The sequence below is a fragment of the Gossypium arboreum genome, chromosome 3 (genome assembly GCF_025698485.1).
Source record: "Gossypium arboreum isolate Shixiya-1 chromosome 3, ASM2569848v2, whole genome shotgun sequence".
Lineage (NCBI taxonomy): Eukaryota > Viridiplantae > Streptophyta > Magnoliopsida > Malvales > Malvaceae > Gossypium > Gossypium arboreum.
In genome coordinates this window covers 28,170,143-28,190,910 of record NC_069072.1, presented here as the reverse complement: position 1 = coordinate 28,190,910, position 20,768 = coordinate 28,170,143, and the positions used below count along the sequence as shown (strand labels likewise).

The following is a 20,768-nucleotide window of genomic DNA, read 5'->3' as shown; positions in this document are numbered from 1 at the left end:
CGCCACACTCCAATCGTAGAAATAAACAGACTTAAAGACACTGGTTGTACCTAAAAGACAAAACAAATACTAAAAACAAGAAAAAACCTAAGAACTCATGCTAGCGGCGGCAGACAATTGCGTGCTAGGGTAGCAGACCCTTTTAGGTTTATGACTTGTTCTTTTACTTTGTTTACTTGGAAACGAAGAAAGTTATTAAACTTTTAAAATTTAGTTAATTTACTTTTCTTCAAAGAAAAATTAATTTTTTTGTTAGAAAAGAAAATTGATTGGATTATTACAATTTTAAAGACATATTATTTTATGTAGTAATTCCCGTATCCTTGGTAAAAATAAAAGCAATAAAAGTTCAAAATTTTAAAATAAATTATCTATATCCACAATAATATATATATAAAGTGCTCAGCAGACTATTATATTAATGCCATAAAATGTTAATAGTTTTAAGTTATTTTTTATATAAAAAAGTTAAAAAGAGGTAAAACAATAAAAAATTAGAGAAAATGTGATAAAAGAGTTGAAAATTAGTAACTAAATTTATGATTATATACCAATAAAGGAAGCTTTTGAATGAATCCGAATTATCAGGGAAAAATTAAAGAGCAGTGCAAGGCAAAGCAAGGCAAGGCAGGAAGAGCAAAAGCCCAAAAGGAGTGGAACATCTCTATGAGGCAAGTAGTAGCAGTTTCCGGCCCAACATAAGCATGTCATTCAGACTCGAAATGGAAGCTTTGTTTGTTTGAGTGTTTCTTCCAAACTCTTTACTCTCTTGTAACTGGCGTCTATGTTTATGTACTTTTTATTTCAAATTCCTTTAGATTCCCAGCCACTGAAGGCATTCGCATCTACATACAAAAGAAATCTTGTTGTTAGAAATCCAGGTGAGGAGCGTCGTAATTGCCTAATCTCAGTCCATATTTATCTTCCAAATTGGTTTTCGTTTACATCTCCCATCTTTGATTTCTCGGAAACTGCTTGTAAACAAGCTGCCAAGTTAGATCTCCCCCCTCTCTCTCCGTTGGTTCAGTTCTCACAACTTCAAATTCCTTCCCCAGCTGAAGCTGGAAATGGTGGACTTGTATTGAAAAAAAAATTATGAATTGAAAGAAACCCAAGTCTTTTAAATCCCAATGTTTATGTTTTCATTTTTGTATGGGTTGTGGCAGTTGATTGTATTCCCTGGATTCTAACTCAAATGCCGTCTTGCAGGATTGTATATGCTTTGATGAGTTAGGCATGTTCTTTTGGTGCAGTAAGTTTGTTTCACATGGCACTGACTGTCTCAAGCGTGCTTTCATGTACCGTGGTACAGTACCACGATTCTCTTTTGCTTTAAATGAATGATTAAAGCAAGAGTTTTTTATTTTATTATTATTATTTTTTATGTCTATTCAGATTATTGTTGTTTTAGATTCTGCTATGAAGTAGCCAGAGTAGGAGTTGTAAGATTGGGTCGGGATTAGAAGAATGATGAATAATATTACATGTATCGTTGTGCATGTGGAAAATTTGAGAGGCTACTGTATGTAAGAGTACGATAACAGGTGAAAAGCCCAGTAGGATAAATGACTAGTGGTAATACTGCCAAGTTAAAGAAATTCATCTCTTTAGTTGTAAATTTACATGGTTGAACTCATAGGTTGGAAGGTAACTGTTGAGTTCAAATTCTGAATTCTTTTGCTTTGAAAGTGAATTATGTTATTCAACCATATTCTCTTAACACAAAATCTTAACTACTTCCAAATCTAGTGATCCTAAAATTCATTCAAATCTGATTCAGATGGGCCAAATTAGAAATTCTATTATGCTCTTTGTCTCTCTCACTTACTCCTTGTAGCACTTATTCGTTCGCATAAATTAGATCTTGGCTTCTGCTATTTTCTGCCTATGTCAAAGTACTTGTATTTTTGTTATAGAGATCCCATCATTTTCCCTAACTTATTTTGTATCAGTTTTACTTATCCAACCAAGCATGCTTTCCAGGTTCTTAGATACTCATGGAAACTTAATGTGCTATTATTCCATTGTGGAAATTTTTATGTACAATTCTTTGTTTTTCATGGCTTATTTTAGCATCTTAAGAATCAAATGAGCATGGTGACACTGAATTTTTGTTATGCATTCTAAAATTTTCCTCCTTTTCTTTCAGTGTTTTACCGGGAAGGGTTTGAGAAGTGCTATAGTCTTTGAAGCAGAGAGAGGCTATAGGAATGCTTTAGGTAGAAAAATGAGGTAATGCACTACATTAAGTTTGGTTGCTTAAACCATGATGGTTGAGATGGAATTTTACTTTGAGTTGCCTTCAATTAATGTTAGGTTCCATAATTACCTCTTCAATAAAGTTTCAAAAATTTATTCGCGGTCCAAGCACAAGTTTCCAGAAAAGTTATTGGAGGAAGTACATAATTATGATACAGCCAGTATCTCAGGTCGCTCAAAGCTGCTAAATAAGGTAGATGTCTAATTACAAGATTTGGCTATTGGATGTTGCTTGTGATTCTCAGAAATTTCCTTATATCCTCAAGAAAATAACTCTTCTCTTTGCATTCTATGCTCATATATTGTTTTGCATAAAAACGGGTACCTACTGTTTCCAATACCTGTAGAAAGCAGATCTCTAGCTTCTATTTGTTTCACTTTTTCCCTGCAATTTTCATGAGAAACTATGTATTTTAGTATTTAATCTTGACCAATATTACATTTTCTTTCTTTATTTCATTTTTGTTGTTCAAAAGCCAGTGAGGGCCCAAATCTTACAATTATATATTTTGATATGCATGCATTGAATATAAAAATTAGTACTTGAAGAAATCACACTAGAAGGATATGCCCAACGTTACCAAATCTAAAAGACTGGCTTTATCAATTGAATAAATATATGGTAAGACACTGCTAACAAGGCATTACAAGACTATTTATATGGCTGCTCAGTAATCTTAGCCCTCGACATCCTTGCATTCTAAGTTAATCAGCCATCCAAGTGCATTGAATTCTTAACTTCTTATGCCCTTAAACAAATCAAGAACAATCAAAAAGTCAGGAAATGAAAAAAAATGGAAGGTTTATGAAAATAGGATGATCCCATTGTGCTAAAGGGCTACTCTGTCATAGATTAAAGGTGAGTTTAATTGGTTTGGATCAGGTGGTAATATAGAGGCTTCAAGTAAGAACTCAGTTTTCTGGAATTCACAGCACTAGAAAGTTCACTTTTTGGTTTAAGTTCAACATCTTAAAATTATGTAAAAGCATGTTGAAGGGATATGTGAACTTGAATTTAGTCTGGCTCTTCATGTTGATAAACTAATTTATGGCATCTTCTTAGTCATTCCCTCAGATAACTTATGTTTTTCCAACTGATACTTGTCTTGGTTGCTTGCTGTAATGTATTTAAAATATTTCTTTTCATTTTGTAATGAGGCATTCGAAAGTTTTGTAATCTGATTGTGTTTTGCTTATGGACTTTGAAATGTTCCTTTGCTCTGTCCTACATACATCTGGTAACTTTTCCATGCACAATGTCCACATTTCATTGCTTACAGGTGTCAGTTTTGATGGGTTATAATGGCCTTCATGATTTATTCGAGAACGAAAGACCTGATGAGCAACCTGATAGAAATCTTGGAGACGCTACAGATGATTTTGATCTTTCCCTGGCATGTAAACGATTTCCTTCCATCACTTTGGGTAGTTCCCTGCCAGTAGAATTGTATGATGAGGCAACTAGTAGCTCCCGAATAAGGGCCCTATTAGCAGCTCAAAGATTTTTATCTAACTCAATGGATGAAAAGTGGGTTGATCCAAATGGTCTGTCTGAAACCTGGCATTCTTTGTATGAACCTCTTTCAGAGGCTGGTTCTTCTGCAGCATTGCAAGAAAGTACAGGTTCACATCAGTCTTCTTGGTCCACAACTTTGGAATCTGAAGGAAAGTCGGATCATCTACTTACTATGGAAGAAAATACAGAAAAATTGGATCAATCTTCTTGGTCCATGACTTCAGAATTTGAAGGGAAGTCTGATCATCTAGTTGCAAAGGAGGTATCCTCTAGTAAAGTTGGGGTTCAACGACATTCGGAAATAGCAACTATTGATTTATTTCTTGATAGATCCATCAGTTGCATTCCTGGTTTAAGTAAAAGGCACTCTCGCCAGCTAGAAGAATGTGGCTTTTACACTGTAGGTTCTTCTGAAATTATGTCAAAATCACATTTGATGGAGGTTCTTGTATTTATACAAGCTGTGTTTCACCCTATTTACCTTTTTACTCTACTGTCATGCAGTTGCGGAAACTGTTACATCATTTTCCTCGGACCTATGCAGATTTACAGAATGCACAAACTGAGATTGATGATGGCCAGTACTTGATTTTTGTTGGGAAAATTATGTCGTCAAGGTGATTAACCATTTGCTCACTAAACTATGACTTAACCTTTTTCTCATTAAACCATGATCATTTTGTTGACAGAAACACATTATCACACTTATATTTGGTCTGCTAGATATCTTCTTTACTATTTCCTTAGCTGCCCTTGGTGCTAAATTTGGATTGATGTAGAGGTGAGGTTCAAGCCTCAGGTGAAGTACCTTGATGTGCCTAGGTAGCTGAGCTGACTTTTCTATGGTGTTAATATTTATATCATTGGATAATCAATGTCAGAACATACAAATAATTTGATGTTTCAGTATGCAATTGTTTAGGTTGTTTTCTAGTGACGAGATATGTTGGCATATTATATGATTACAAACCACTTGGAATAAAATCTGACCTTGTCGTTTTTCATCCCAAGAACTAAACAGGGTTGTCATACATACGGTTGTACATGTTAAAAGTTGTCTTGCTTACTGCATAGCATATATATATTTTCCATTTGAAAATTCTCTAAATATGGTTCTGTGCCATTTAATGTATCAAACAAAAAGAGAAAGGAAAAACCTTGAGATTGGGAACAACTAATCTACCCTAGCTTGTAAAATTGTTTGTACGACACAGATTTACATTTATAGCGATTATTGAGATTTACATTTAGGTTGTCAATAGTTATCATTTTTCATGCAGGGGAATTAGAGCCAGTTATACTTTTTCATTTCTTGAGGTAATTGTCGGTTGTGAAATTGCAAATAATGGACCCACTTCAGAATATGATGGCAGTGATACTAAGGGTGAGAAGACAATTTATTTGCATTTGAAGAAGTTTTTCCGAGGTGCTCGTTTTGCTTCTCATCCTTTTCTTAAAAGTATTGAAGGAAAGCATAAGCTGGGAGAACTTGTATGTGTTAGTGGTAAGGTGAGTTTCTTTTTCTTTCGCACTCTTCAAAATTGCTCAGCTTATATCCTTGTCAATGCATTTTTTAATTCATTCAAAGAGTAATGATGAAGACAATGGTTGACATGTATAGGCTAGGTTCTGGTATTTGAACCAGCTTCATAGCTGCCTATATAGTCATCAGTAATAACAGATTTTTTTTTTTTAAATAAATTGTTTGCTTTTGTTTACTCTTTTAGCAAACATGTTTTGGATGATTGTGGTGAGGTGTTGTAAAGCAAATGCTAGAAGGATTGTAAAAAAAGTTTCTTAGAGGGATATTCAATTTGTAAGTTTAAATTTTCTGGTTTTAATTGTAATTTTTTCATTCTCTACTTTATTGGTTGTCTGGTGTTGTAAAGCAAATGCTAGAAGGATTGTAAAAAAAGTTTCTTAGAGGGATATTCAATTAGTAAGTTTAAATTTTCTGGTTTTAATTGTAATTTTTTCATTCTCTACTTTATTGGTTGTCTTTCTTACTAGTACAGTCAAATAAACACCGACTAATGTAGATTTTTCATCTTTATAAGCTTTTGCTAACTTCGTTTCTTAGATGTTGCCATTCACCCTTAAGTATTGATTTCTGCTTCTGACAATATCATCCTTAAATTTTGTACCAACTTTTTTTCCAATATAGGTGAGGGCTTTGAGTAAAGATCACTATGAAATGAGGGAATACAGTATTGATGTACTAAAAGATGAAAACGATTCATCTGTTATCACAAAAGGAAGGCCTTATCCTATCTATCCTTCAAAAGGTGGCTTAAAACCTTGTTTTCTTAGAGACATCATTCCAAGGTTTGTCTTTGACTATTTTGTTTTGAATTGTTACATCACTACCGGCTTTCAAGAAGAGTTTTTAGACTAGTGCTTTAGTTCTTATGCTGCATTTTTTTTCCTGATTAATTCCATTTTATATGTTTGTAAGTTACATGTTTATTTTTGTATAGTTAATTAAGGTGCGTCTGTGAATTGTGAAATCTCAATCCATAAAAGGTAATGTTTCTGCATTGAGAAATTGCTGATCTGTGGTACTTTGAGTTTTGCTATTGTAATGGTCTATATTGCTGCTGTAAGTATTTGTCCTGGGAGTTATGTTGTACTGGTTGATTGATACCTCATTGAGGTGGAAATAAGAGCAGGTGGTGAGGACACAAAAATATTCCGTCCTCATTTCTCTCTTTGATGAATGCAGCAGACCAGTGAGTGATATAGGATTATACACATTACTAGAATGTTTTCTGAAGATGTCATCTTGCTCATGCTTTAAATGCTGCCATCATTAACAATCTTGCGAGCAAGCATATTCTAGATCCATCATTCAGCTCATTATTTGGATTGATGCTGTTTGGATTCCGTTCTTGTGCAACCAGTTACTCTCATTTCCTTTATAGTAACACCTGAAGTTGAATTGTACACCATAATTAAAATGGTATTCACCATAAAGGTTTATTTTATAAGCAGGAAGAAAGATGTGCTACAGTTTGAATGGCCGTTGTTTCGAAGAAGTTGAATATTTAGCCACTATTCATATTCTTTTCAATATACAGTGATTATAGCATAAGTGATTTTTCCCTCCTTGACATTTTATACAATAGAATGTGTTTTGTACTTGTAGGATTTAATTGAATTCCCTTGAAAAGGAATTTGATAATTATTTCTCTTAAATTTAGTTTTTCCTCTTAACCAATAATATTGTATTCCATTTTCTTTCAGGGCTTTACAAGCTGTGCAGGTCAATATTGATCCTATACCTGAAGAAATCACTAAAGAATTTGGCCTTTTATGTCTCAATGATGTGAGTGAGCTTTTCTTTGTCCATGATGCATCATTCTTTAACAATGAAATTGTTGTTTCCTGCAAGTTTGGCATTGTGCAATAATATTTTCTGTTGACGATTGAATAGTAATATTTGCTTCTCAATTTAATAGAATGAATTTGGCTTATGCGTATTGCATTATTATAATTTTGAACTCATCCCTTAGAAAGACATCGTCTGAAGTCGAGAGGCAAGACTTTTGTGATTTACCCGGAACTTAGCTCAGGACTAACGCTGTTGAGTGTCTGCTCAAATTTTAACTAGAGCATATTTTCAGGCTAGTTTGGAATGGTTACATGAGCTTATACCTCTATTTTAACTTTAAAAAATGGACCGAAGATCAAACTGCTAAGATCTTTAATTTTTGATCCATCCATTTCAACTGGTTCGTCAGGTACAAACAAGATCTTAATTTAAAGAAAAAAGATTTTAATGTTAACTTAATATTAAGTAGAGTAAATAATTAATCAAAATAAGCATTTGACTTACTAATATAGTTTTAAGTATAAAACAAAGAAGCTAAAGGGTAAAATCTCAACAACGAAAAAAAAGAAGAAATGTATATAAACTGTTTTCACCTGTTAAGTCAATTTTTCTATCACTTCAATAAATAACTGAATTCAAGCAATGCATCAAACCAGATAACCTGTTGAGTCCTGGTTCAACCAACCAGTCTGAGTTTTTAATCTATGGGTTAAGAATTTTTAAGAAATGAAAATGATCACAATGGTCTATAAAATCATTTAAATAAGGATGATCCAGTGATCTACAAAAGGTACATAATTACAAGTAAATCATCCCTCCTCCCCTCCCCCACAAACAAAAAGAAGTGTAGAAATTAGCCATAATTCTAGCATCTCAATATGCTATTTTGATGTTCATAGTTTAGTAGCATTTGCATAGTGTTTTCTTTTTCTCATTATTTGATATTTTACTATAGCAAGAATTTTAATTTGTTGTTAACAATGTAGGCATACGTTGGGATTCACCAGCCAAAGAATATAGAGGAGGCTGATTTAGCTCGCAGAAGAATCATATTTGATGAGTTCTTCTACCTACAGGTAATAATAATCTGTGATTTTAGTTGCTATTTAAATGTGAGATGTTTGTATTAAACTTCCTCATCTTTCATTATTGCTACCATTATATATATTTTGTTTATTTTACCATCTATCTTTATTGGATAACCTCTCTTTCCATTGATTTGGTGTTGTTTGATAAACTAAAAAAGTTAAATGTTGTACAAAATTATGTATTGAATTTGTAAATACTGAACCGTATTACAAAAACTATTTGTATAATTCTTGCCAGCATTATTGTTATGTGACTGTTCTGATACAATGAAGCTTAGATGTAAGTCTTGAGGAACCTTAAGTGTGGGGCTTAGGAGTTTCTTTCCTTTTTCACTTTTCTTTTTCGTAAATTTCATACTTCCTCAAGTATTTGATTACTGAGCAGCCATAAGCCCTAATCTCCTTTCTTTCCCATGTCAGAAGTTAAGCTAGGAATTTGATGAGCTTATTTTCTTGTCTGCCTCTTCCCAAGTTTGAGTTTGAACTCCTTTAGGGATTTCTAGGTATTTTGAAATAGATTAGTTTAGAACTTTACCAAGTCTTCATTCCTAGCATTGTATCTGAATATCCTTGCTGTTTCACAATGATAATTCATTTGGATTTCATATTATGCATTAGTCGCGCATATACTCATAAGCAAAATGATCCTACTGCAGTTGGGCCGCTTATTTCAAATGCTTGAAGGTCTTGGCACAAAAATTGAGAAAGACGGATTACTGGAAAAGTACAGAAAACCTGAAGTGAATGCTGCATACATGGAAGAATGGTCCAGTTTGACCAAGAAATTTTTGAAAGCTCTTCCATATTCCCTCACTTCTGGCCAACTTAGTGCTATTTCAGAAATTATATGGGATCTAAAGAGGCCAGTCCCCATGAATCGACTTTTACAGGTTCTGGATTTTGCAAGGATGCTCCTATTCTTTCATGAATCAACTGTCTAACATCTTTTCTAATTTAATCGACATACATATTTCTTTTTAACTTATGTTTAGTTCTATTGTTCTTGAAGTTAATTTTCTTTCTAACCTTCTTCATGAATTAGCCGTCGCTATAGAAGTATAGATGGGCTCTTTGGCTGTTTACATTGTCTGCCCCCTTACGCCCTAGCTTCCTTGAAAGAAATACATCCAATAAATTTAACTCCCAAATCAGACCTCCTGGCCTAAAAGTCTTCTAGGACTATGATAGTCTGCCACAATTACTAGCAAATTCTTGGTAATTAGCAAAGATATTGGATCATGAGTTTCATTGGCTTCATTTTATCATTGCATGACACTATGACTCTTAAAGCTGACAGGTTTGATGGTGTGTAGATTTGTAGAAAAGGTTAATGGTTTGACTGGTTCCTGATAAATGTAAAAGGATATAGTTTGAACTTGCTTGTATCTTCCTTGATGGTTTCCTTCCCAAATTTTAGTTTAGCTTCATGGTTAAGGCTAGCCTCTGGTGATTCTGATTTTGGGCTCTTGCTGCTAGAAATCATTCCTTTATTTTTATTTTTTTTTGAAATTCCAGTAGTGCCTGTGCCATTATGCCCGCTAAGAAGAACTAAGAATGCAATTTTAACAAAACAACAGGGTACAGTAGAGAGGAAGTGCTATAGTAATGTATTTCAACAAGTTACTATTGTGGGAAATGGGATTTAATTTACCATGTGATATAAGTAGGATTTGGTTGTTCAAAATATGAGAAGGTGGATAATGTTCTAGCTCCTTGATTTTGTTGAAGACATGACATCTACCCTGCATAATGAAAAGAATTGAGCTCTAACTACCAGGGAAAATCCATCATCAACTACTAGCTTTTGCCTGGAATATTTGTATCTTTAATAATTCTTGACACAAAAAATAAAAAAATCCAAATTGCAATGGCAACATCTAAATTTTGTGTAAATCCTTAACTCATGCATATCTTCTTGTCTATATATTTAAGAGCAAGATTCTATGTAATGATGACTTTATTTGGAATAACTTCATCTTGAATAGGCAAAGATCAAGTTTTAGATGAAGAGAAGAGGAAAAAATGTATAGAGAGTTGAGATTTGATTTTATCTGATATTTGTCATTGTTTATTTTGTTATTCTTGGAAACTGATAAGCTTGCTTGACAATATATGGATCTCTTTGTAGGGAGACGTTGGATGTGGGAAAACTATTGTTGCTTTTCTGGCATGCGTGGAGGTTATTGCCTCTGGTTATCAGGTTGGTAAATTCAAGCTACACGTTTCACCTCTTCTGTAAGCCTTTTAAAGATTTATCTTTGCATACAGCTAAACATACTATATGCTGCTTATCACCTTACTCATTATGGTAATATTTTAGGTAATCTTGCTTGTGTTATAGGTATTCTATTCCGTACTGGTTTTAATGGTACATGATTATGTTTTGAGCTGACTTTATTTACTTTAGGCAGCTTTCATGGTTCCTACTGAGTTACTTGCAATCCAGCACTATGATCACTTTGTAGATCTGCTAGAGAAGATGGATGAGGTTGATAATAAACCTTCTGTTGCTTTACTAACTGGATCAACCCCACTAAGGCAATCACGTCTGATTCGTAAGGTATGTATATCATCTGGTGCTCTTATTTGTTGTATAATCATCCTCAGTTTCTCTAACAATTTTAGGCTGCAGGATCTCCAAAGTGGAAATATCTCACTTGTCATTGGAACCCATAGTCTAATAGCTGAAAAAGTGGAGTTTTCTTCTTTACGTATTGCTGTGGTGGATGAGCAGCATCGTTTTGGTGTGATCCAGAGAGGAAAGTTTAACAGTAAGGTTGTCCACTTTTACTTGGCTATAAAATGCTAAATTATATGCATATATCTCCTGAGCTATATGTGTCAATGGAGAATTTTATTGAGTGTAATATCTTCAGATCGTGTTTCAGTCATCGCAGAATGTTGGATAAAATAGTTTGGGCTTTGGACTATTATTCTTTTCTTCTTTTCTATCTCTTGTTGAAGTTATGACATTGCTGCATTTGTCTGTTTCTTTTAAAATATAAGTTGACTTGTTATCGCAATACTGAAAAGTTTATTATGCTTTAAAGGATTAAAAATTTACAGTCAATCCTTCAAACAAAAAATTTACAGTCAACAGCTCTGCATAACAAAGTTTAAGCTGTTTTAGCTTCATTCTCGTTGTGAAATTGGTTGTAGGTGTATGTGTTTTTGTGTCTATGGGTGTAATATCATTTTGAAGAGATGAAAATATCTCACAAGGGAAATCTTTTGTCAGTAGCTGTGAGGCTGGTAAAGAAATGATGAAAAGAACATTGGTAATTGGTTAAAAGAAAGGAAAAGCACTGAAATAGAGTCATATAAGTTTCGCCTTTGGATTACATAAGGTGTCCCTTTTGCTTTGTTAGTGGCAATGTATACTTTCACCTAAAAAACTTTGGTGTTTCACTGCTTCGTCAATATGTTCATGATCTTTTTTTGGCATTGTTTTCATTAAATGCTGGATGCGTAGTAAAGTTAGCTTTATTTCTGTGATTGATATTGTTATCAATTAACATATTGAATCTTACTCAGCATTTGTCAGATGTCACTTTCAACCTTGAATATTTTACATATTTTAAAATACATTTACATATCAATCAAATTCTTGAAGGCTAGCTATGAATGTCATCTACAAATTAAATACCAATTGATATTAGAATGCTGGTCATCATCCATTTGCTTGCGAAGAAACGTTGGTAGACCCCTACACCTCCTGCCCTAAACAGAAGAAAAAGGGGAAGTTATATTTCAGAATATGATTTGATGAAATATGTTGACCCTTAATGTTTCACATGGTATCATTTATCTTATTTGATTTTGCAAGAATAATTCCATCTTTAAGCTGTTAGAAGCAGTTACTCATTTTGTTATGTGCCAATGTTGTTATGATGAGTTAATGGAGAGACTCAACCTTACAGCTATACTGTACTTCAACAAGCTCGAGAATGCAAGCGGCTGACACAGATGTTTCCTCTGAACATGACATCCATATGGCTCCTCATATTCTTGCCTTGTCAGCTACTCCTATCCCAAGGACTCTTGCTCTTGCCTTGTATGGTGATATGTCTTTGACAAATGTACGTACAATTTGTGGTACTTCTAGCTGCTTGAATTCTCTATGGTTCGTTCTATGTTTAAATAGATTAAATCCTTGATTTATTGTTGATTTGTATTGAACAAAAACTTGTTAATTTCTTTATTTAAACTTCTCTCTTGATTCTGCTCAGTTTTTTTCTTGACTATATCTTTCAGTGATGGAAAAATTTATTTAGCAAAAAAGAAATAGAAGCATTTTTCAGAGAAGTAATACTAGAGAGCTAGGAAATAGAATGTCTGACTTTGTAACTTTAAACACCTAATACTCAACAAGCATTTGTGGAAAGTTAGAAGAAATTCTGTGAAAAACAGGATATTTTCTATTATATTTTCCACAAGAGATTACATACATATTTATACACATAGTTAGCCTAACTAAGGTAACTTTACGCTAGGAAACAGAATAATTGTAGGGATACTGTACAGCCTTAAAGTTAGGGATAGAATATTTTTAGAATCATATTTGATATACTCAAATATTCTGAAATCTGACACTCCCCCTCAAGCTGGGAAGTGGATATCATCCATTCTCAGCTTGCTTACTAATTTCTGAAACAACTTCCCAGACAATCCTTTGGTAAGTATATCTGCTAGTTGTTCATCAGTGGACACAAATTGAGTGCAAATTAAGCCACTGTCCAGTTTTTCCTTTATGAAATGTCTGTCCACCTCAACGTGCTTCGTTCAATCATGTTGAACTGGATTATGTGCGATATTGATAGCAGACTTATTATCGGAATACAACTTCATTGGACCTTCCCACTTGATCTTCAAGTCTTCCAATATAATCTTTAGCCATAGCAACTCACAAACTCCAAGAGCCATTGCCCTAAATTCAGCTTCTGCACTAGATCTAGCCACAACGTTTTGTTTTTTACTCCTCCAAGTCACAAGGTTGCCTCTTAGGAAAGTGCAGAAACCAGAGGTTGATCTTCTATCAACCATAGATCCTGCATAATCTGCATCGGTATAGGCTTCAAGGGTTAAATTTTCTCCTTTTTTAAATAAGATTCCTTTGCCTGGCGTGCCTTTTAAGTACTGTAGAATCTGATATACAGCACTAAGATGTGATTCCTTAGGATTGTGCATAAACTGACTTACAACACCTACTGCATAGGCAATGTCTGGTCTGGTATGGGACAAGTAAATAAGCTTCCCCACAAGTTTTTGATATGACCTTCTATCAACTGCTGTATCTTCTAATACATCTCCGAGTCTGTGGTTCACCTCTATGGGTGTCTCTGCTGGTTTACAGCCCAACTTGCTTGTTTCTGTCAACAAATCAACTATGTATTTTTGCTGAGATATGAATATTCCTTCCCGAGAGTGTGCCACTTCAATACCAAGGAAATATTTTAACTTACCTAGCTCTTTGACTTCGAATTCTTTTACTAGGCATTTTTTTAACTTCTCCATTCCTTCTAGATCATCACCAGTCACAATAATATCATCAACATAGACTAATAAAGCAGTCACTCCCCCTGAAGATGAATGTTTTACGAACAGAGTATGATCTCCTTGACTCTGTTTATTCCCCAACTTGAGCATCACTTTGGTAAATCTTCCAAACCAAGCCCTCGGGGACTGTTTTAGTCCATATAAAGCCTTTTTTAGTCTGCAAACTGCCTGTCCTGTATTTGGACCGAATCCTAGAGGAACATCCATATAGACTTCCTCCTCAAGGTCACCACGTAAAAAGGCATTTTTGATGTCAAATTGCTGTAATTTCCAGCCTCGGTTGGCAGCTAGTGACAACAACACTCTTACAGTGTTCATCTTTGCAACAGGGAAAAATGTCTCAAGATAGTCTATCCCATACATTTGAGTGTACCCTTTAGCAACCAACCTTGCTTTGTACCTCTCCAAAGAACCATCTGACCTATATTTCACTGTGTACACCCAGCGACATTCCACCGGTTTCTTTCCTTCCGGTAATTTCACTAAGTCCCATGTCTTATTTTTTTCAAGAGCTTCCATTTCAACCTTCATGGCATTTCTCCAATTCTCATCTTCTAATGCCTCGAGTTACAGTTTTAGGAATGGAAATAGAATTTAGGCTAGTAAGAAAGGCTTTGTGGTTATGGGACAAGTTTTTGTAAGACATGAATAGGTGCAAGGGATGTTTTGTACAAGCTCTAGTCCCCTTTCTAATAGCAACGGGAAAATCATCTAAATCTGTAGTATTAGAATTCAAAGTAGGTTCAGCAGTTACCTCAGGTCGTATAGGAGAAGAAGATGATTGAACTTGCACTGGTGCCTTCTTCCTTGAGTAAACCAGTAACGGATGAGTAGTGTCCTAAATTCCTCTTGGTGATTTGGGTGTACTAGGCTCAGTTTCAGGTTGTATAGGGGTCATTGTTTCAAGTTGGGCAGGTTGGGTAGCAGGCAAGGTCTGAGTGAGAGTGTTTGATTGCTGGACAGGAGCCGGAATGGGAGTGTTTAGGGCTGGAATGAGAGTGTTTGGTTGCTGGACAGGAGCTGGAATGTCAAGAAGAAAGAATTCTTTGTCCTTATCTTCTGTGAATAAGATCTCCCCCTGAAGATAAGGACGAGTGAAGAAATTTTCTTGTTCAGCAAAAGTAACATCAGTTGTTACAATTTTTTTTTTTGTGGCTGGATGATAGCACTTGTACCCCTTTTGAGTGGAAGAATATCCAAGAAAGACACACTTGACAGCCCGTGGATCAAATTTCCCTCTATTTTGAGAATGAACATGGACAAAGGCGACACAGCCAAATACTTTGGGAGTAAGATTACTGGAGGTATTGAAATCAGGAAAAAATTTGGCTAGAACTTGCATAGGACTTTGAGATTCAAGGACCTTTGTAGGCAATCTATTTAACAAATGAGTAGCAGTTAGAACAGCCTCCCCCCAGTATTGTTTAGGGACGTTTTTTGGAACAATAGGGCTCTTGTAATGGCTAAAATGTGACCATTCTTTCTTTCGGCTACACCATTTTGTTGGGGTGTACTAACACAAGATGACTCATGTATAATGCCTCTTTCTTGAAAATATGTTGAGAGGAATTGATTGAAATAATCCTTGGCATTGTCTGACCTAAACCTTTTTATTTCGGCCCCAAATTGTGTTTTGATCATGTTGTAAAAAATTGGAAAGACAGACCTAACATCAGATTTTTGTTTTAAAAGAAAAATCCAAGACACACGAGTACAATCATCAATAAAGGATACAAACCACCGAGCTCCAGAAATATTTGAAATAGTGGATGGCCCCCAAACATCACTATGAACAAGAGTAAAAGGAGTGGATGTTCTTTTATTGCTTACTGGAAAAGAGGTACGTTTATGTTTTGCAAGTTCACAGATATCACAATGAAATTTTTCAACAGTTAATCCTTTGAATAGTGAAGGAAACATAATTTTAAGGACTCTAAACGATGGGTGACCAAGGCGAAGGTGATAGAGCCAAATTTGGTCTTTATTGGTTTTAATAGACTCGGATATGAGAGATAAAGGTGAGGAATTCAGAACACTAACTTCTTCACTGGATTCTTCAAGATAGTATAGTCCATTTATTTCCTTAGCATGTCCAATCATCCTCCTCCTCGTATTCTGTTCCTGAAAAAGACACTGATTGTGATAGAAAACCACTTTACAGTTAGAGTCTTTGGTAATTTTTTTAATGGATAAAAGATTGGTAAATAATTTTGGAACATGAAGAACATTTTTAAGAGTAAGGTTTTTGTTTATAACAATATCACCTTGACCGGCCAATGTGATCACAGAACCATCAGCTACTGTTATTTTTCTACTACTAGAACAAGGTGTATATGAAACAAATTTTTGTGAGTGGGTCATGTGGTCTGTAGCTCCTGAGTCAATGACCCAAGAACTTTTGGTATCTGTATTTGAGACTTTAGAACTTTGAGGAGAGGATATACCTGAAAAGGCCAAACTACAAGTACCTGTTGAAGAAGTTTTTTCCAATGATCCCAGCAAATTTTTTAACTTCTCAATTTCTTCTTTATTGAATTCCATAGGTAATTCCTGAGAATTGTTTTTTTTATCTAGCTGTCTAGCTGTATTTGGTCGTCCTTGTCCCTTTGATTGTCCACCTTTTTCTGAAAAATTTTTGTTTGTTGTCTGTGGCTTCCCATGGAGTTTCCAGCATCTGTCTTTAGTGTGACGAGCCTTTTTGCAGTAGGTGCACCATACGGAATCCTTGTTAAAAGACTTTGTACGTTCTATCTGTCTATTATCTTCACTAGTTGGCTGCTCCAGGCTAAATCTCCTCTCATTTACAGCATTAGTAACCAAGGTTGAACTATCCACTTGATTGTTTTCCACCATAACTCCTCTTCTTCCTTCCTCAGCATGAACAATTGCAATTGTTTCATTTAGTGATGGTAGTTCCTCTTTTCCAAGTATTTGAACTCTTACTGCATCAAATTCAACATTCAGTCCAGCAAGAAAATCATAAATTCGAACCTTTTCAACAAACCTTTTCAGGAGTGCTGCATCTTCACTGCACTTCATCTGAATGCACTGGTAATGATCCATCTCTTGCCACAAATTTTGCAACAGATTGGAATACTCCGTGATTGATCGACTTCCTTGCTTGGTGGATGAAATCTTAGTCTTGATTTCATAGATTTGAGCAGCATCTCGAACTTTAGAATAAGTCTGCTTCACAGCTTCCCATATTTCTTTGGATGTGCTAAGAAACATGCATGTATCACTGATTTCTGGCATCATAGAGTTCCATAACCAAGACATTACCATAGAGTCTTGTTCATCCCAAGCATCAAACTTAGGGTCCCCTTCTTTAGGTCCAGTTCCGAGTAAGTGACTCAGCTTTCCTCTTCCTTTCAAGAAGGTACGAACCAGTTGGGACCATTTCAGATAATTTTTTCCATTTAGCCTGTAGGCTACTTGGATATTCTGAAACTCACTCATTGGATTTGAGTTGTTTACAGAAATTTCTGAGCCCTCCCCAGTGTTACTGGTCTTGACAGTTTCAGTCATGTTGTGTCTGAACAAGTTCTATAGACTTGAGGACTGGTTGGGAGTCAGAAAAAAACAAGCTAAAGAAACCGGCTAAAAAATCCCAGAAATCGGGCTAAATAACAGGCTCTGATACCATGTGAAAAACAGGATATTTTCTATTATATTTTCCACAAGAGATTACATACATATTTATACACATAGTTAGCCTAACTAAGGTAACTTTATGCTAGGAAACAGAATAATTGTAGGGATACTGTACAGCCTTAAAGTTAGGGATAGAATATTTTTAGAATCATATTTGATATACTCAAATATTCTAAAATCTGACAAATTCCAAATGATAAATTGAGGTGGGTTAGTCTGAACCCAACTCACCTACAGTTAAGGATAATTTGGACAACTTAGTGCACTTAAGTGACTTGTTTACAGTTACATGCTCATTGTCTACTAATGATTTTTCTCGGGTTTCCTGTAATGACAGATTACTGACTTACCTCCTGGAAGGATACCTGTTGAAACATACATCATTGAAGGAACCGACAATGGCTTTAAGAATATTTATGTGGTATGGCATATACTTGTCCTACTCTGTTGAAATACTGCATGTGTCTATTTCCTACTTAAAAGGAAACGGAATGATAATTGTTGATAACTGAAAACGTGATACAGTATGCATTAGTTTGGTAATGTGTTTGATGCCATTTTTCTTTGCATTCATTTGCTTTCTTGTACTTTTGGAATCAAAACAATATTGGTGCAGTAGTTCCTTCTAGGGAGTGCTAACCATCAGATTTCATATCAGAGAAGTCAATTGAAGTGAGAACTAGAAATGTAGAAATCAAATTTTTGCTTATTCACCTGGTATTTTATTACTTTGTAGAAAATCCTTATGAGCCTTGTTTCTATTATGTGTAATTATGTATCATTTAATTATATTTCTCAGAGAAATAAAAGGAGAGGGGCAACACAAAGGAATATATTTAACATTACTTAAACTAAATGCAGATTTTTAACCTGTGCATGAAAATTTGCCTATTTAGTTCAAGTGGTGAAGAATCTATAAATGGATTTGAACATTTTCCTGTTTAACAGATGATGCTAGAGGAGTTAGAAGCAGGAGGAAGACTTTATATTGTATATCCAGTCATTGAACAATCAGAGCAATTACCTCAACTTCGGGCTGCTTCCGCAGATCTTGAGACCATATCAAATCAGTTTCAGAATTATAACTGTGGGTTGTTGCATGGAAGAATGAAGAGTGATGAAAAGGAAGAAGCATTGAGAAAGTTTAGGTCTGGAGAAACAGATATTTTACTTTCTACTCAAGTAATTGAGATTGGTGTTGATGTTCCAGATGCAACTATGATGGTTGTGATGAATGCTGAGAGATTTGGAATAGCTCAGTTACACCAACTTAGAGGACGAGTTGGTCGTGGGGCAAGAAAGTCTAAATGTATATTAGTAGCATCTTCTTCAAGTAGCCTAAATCGTCTGAAGGTGCTTGAAAAGTCATCAGATGGCTTCCACTTAGCTAGTGTAGATCTTCGTCTACGTGGACCTGGTGATTTACTTGGAAAAAAGCAGTCTGGGCACCTTCCTGAATTTCCTATTGCTAGATTGGAAATGGATGGGAATATTTTGCAAGAGGCACATGTTGCTGCATTGGTAAATTTATTCCCTTGCTCTTATTATATAATTGCTCTTTGTTTTGCTTAATTTCTTTTGTGATAGGCATTTCATCCAATAAAGGTATAGTGTTTCTTTCTTATAGTTATCCGCTACAGTGAATACATGTATCCTCAATTCCTCATCCTTGATTGAGATACTAGTTTTTTCTAAACAGTCGCTGCTGCTTGTGCAGTATTTCTGCATTTTGCATTTCTGTGAAGTCTAATATATAGGTGTTCTTTATTGTTTGTGTGAAAAAAATATTTGAACATACACTCCTAGCAGTAAAATCATTATTAATAGAACCAAACCTAGTTTTCGGTAACTGTACTCTAGAGATGGTTCTGAACTACTGATAATGTCATGTCTTTGTTTTAAAATCCGGATACCATATTGTATTAATTTATCTCTCAGAATGAGTTCTACTATTAGTTCATGTGTGCTTTGTGTCCATGATCTATAATACAAACACTGGTTTTTCTGTATGCAGAAAGTCCTAAGTTATTCTCACGACTTGGAACTTTTTCCGGCTCTGAAAGCAGAACTTAGCATGCGACAGCCACTCTGTATTCTAGGTGATTGAGCTGTAGCTGGCATGGTGATTTCAAGGTTTCAGTTAAAACATTTGGACAGAGACTGTAGGTATGGCTTGTTAGTGAGCCCTTTGCTTGTATATCATTGTGTTTAGGTGGCTTACTTGCTCTTTTGCTGCATCCTCATTTTAATGTGATGTAAATCCATAATTAGCTGGTAAAAAAGCTGTACAGTTCTGGATGTTGTCATTTATATTTTATTACAGTCAGCATCTAGGCAGTTTCCATTAAAAGTTATATTCAGACATTCTTTAAAATTGCACATTGTTTTTGATTCCGTGTATTCCAATAGATAGCGAGGTAGCTTCCATGTGTGTTTCATTGTTTTGGGATTATGACAAATCTTTGATGAAAGGGGAAGTCAATTGGGGCAACAACAGCTAGCAAAACAGGAGGGTTCCCCCCCCTCCACATAAACCCAAGGGGGACAACCCTATGATCATGTCTGAGACAGGCACCTTTCCCTACAAACTCAGATCTTTATTTTCTTGTAGGACTTGATGATTTTCAAGGCGTTGGTTTTTCCATTACAATTCGCTGGCACTTGTTCATAAAATTTGTAACCCATGCTCTGTGGTGGAAACCCTAAACATGTCGTCTCCATCTGCCATTACAAGAGCCATTAGAGCAAGGGCTCTGTTGTGGTCGAGTGACACCATCTTAAAAGAGGATGTTCTTTTCACATGGAAGGTCTTCGGAGTTTTTTGATATGATAACAGTCATGATTGAGCAAATCCCCACAATTGGACCAAATTCTCATTGGTGCAAATCAAAGTTGATCAGCATCATAATATTCTTTCCTCTAATATTATTACTCTGTTTTCTAGTTATGATTGAACCTTATCATAAGCATCGTTGCTCGAGATTGAGATTGATGTATCGAGGAGGGTCAACTCAAAACTGTGAAAATGGTGAAGTTTCAGTCCAAGCCATAGCGTGCATAACATGACAAGTAATCTTTGTGTTTGTTATAATTGTGAAGATATAATTAAAAGTTAGAATTGGTCCTATCAATAGCCACACAAATAAGAGGCAGCATACATAAGTTATAAAGGAATCCAGGAAACTGGGCCAAACAATTTTATTGTTGGTCCAAATAAGATAAGAATGAGGCCCAATCAAAAAAGATCTAGTCAAGACAGGTTGACCTGAGCTATAAAAAGACTGTCCAAGATTTATTGGAAAGGTCGGGACGGGTAACTCGGATTTTGGACAGGTTTGACCGAGTCTACAAGGCATTATCAATC

General features: G+C 35.2%; 1 protein-coding gene across 2 annotated transcripts; it reads left to right on the top strand.

Annotated features, from left to right (window-relative positions):
• The first annotated feature begins 530 nt into the window (after nucleotides 1-530).
• Nucleotides 531-19,778, top strand: LOC108463873 (ATP-dependent DNA helicase homolog RECG, chloroplastic). Of its 2 annotated transcripts, XM_017763850.2 has the most exons (19): nucleotides 584-671; nucleotides 819-881; nucleotides 1,210-1,306; nucleotides 2,150-2,232; nucleotides 2,317-2,452; nucleotides 3,540-4,175; nucleotides 4,280-4,392; nucleotides 5,056-5,284; nucleotides 5,940-6,100; nucleotides 7,019-7,100; nucleotides 8,093-8,182; nucleotides 8,851-9,084; nucleotides 10,323-10,394; nucleotides 10,602-10,754; nucleotides 10,827-10,970; nucleotides 12,115-12,273; nucleotides 17,742-17,825; nucleotides 18,353-18,925; nucleotides 19,419-19,778. In XM_017763850.2, exons 3-19 carry the CDS (start codon nucleotides 1,268-1,270, stop codon nucleotides 19,509-19,511), a joined length of 3,081 nt encoding a protein of 1,026 aa, XP_017619339.1. In that variant the 5' UTR covers nucleotides 584-671; nucleotides 819-881; nucleotides 1,210-1,267; the 3' UTR covers nucleotides 19,512-19,778. The 2 variants fall into 2 exon arrangements, with proteins under 2 accessions (XP_052881591.1, XP_017619339.1); XM_053025631.1 differs by lacking the exon at nucleotides 819-881 and having other exon boundaries at nucleotides 531-671.
• The last annotated feature ends 990 nt before the right edge of the window (nucleotides 19,779-20,768 follow it).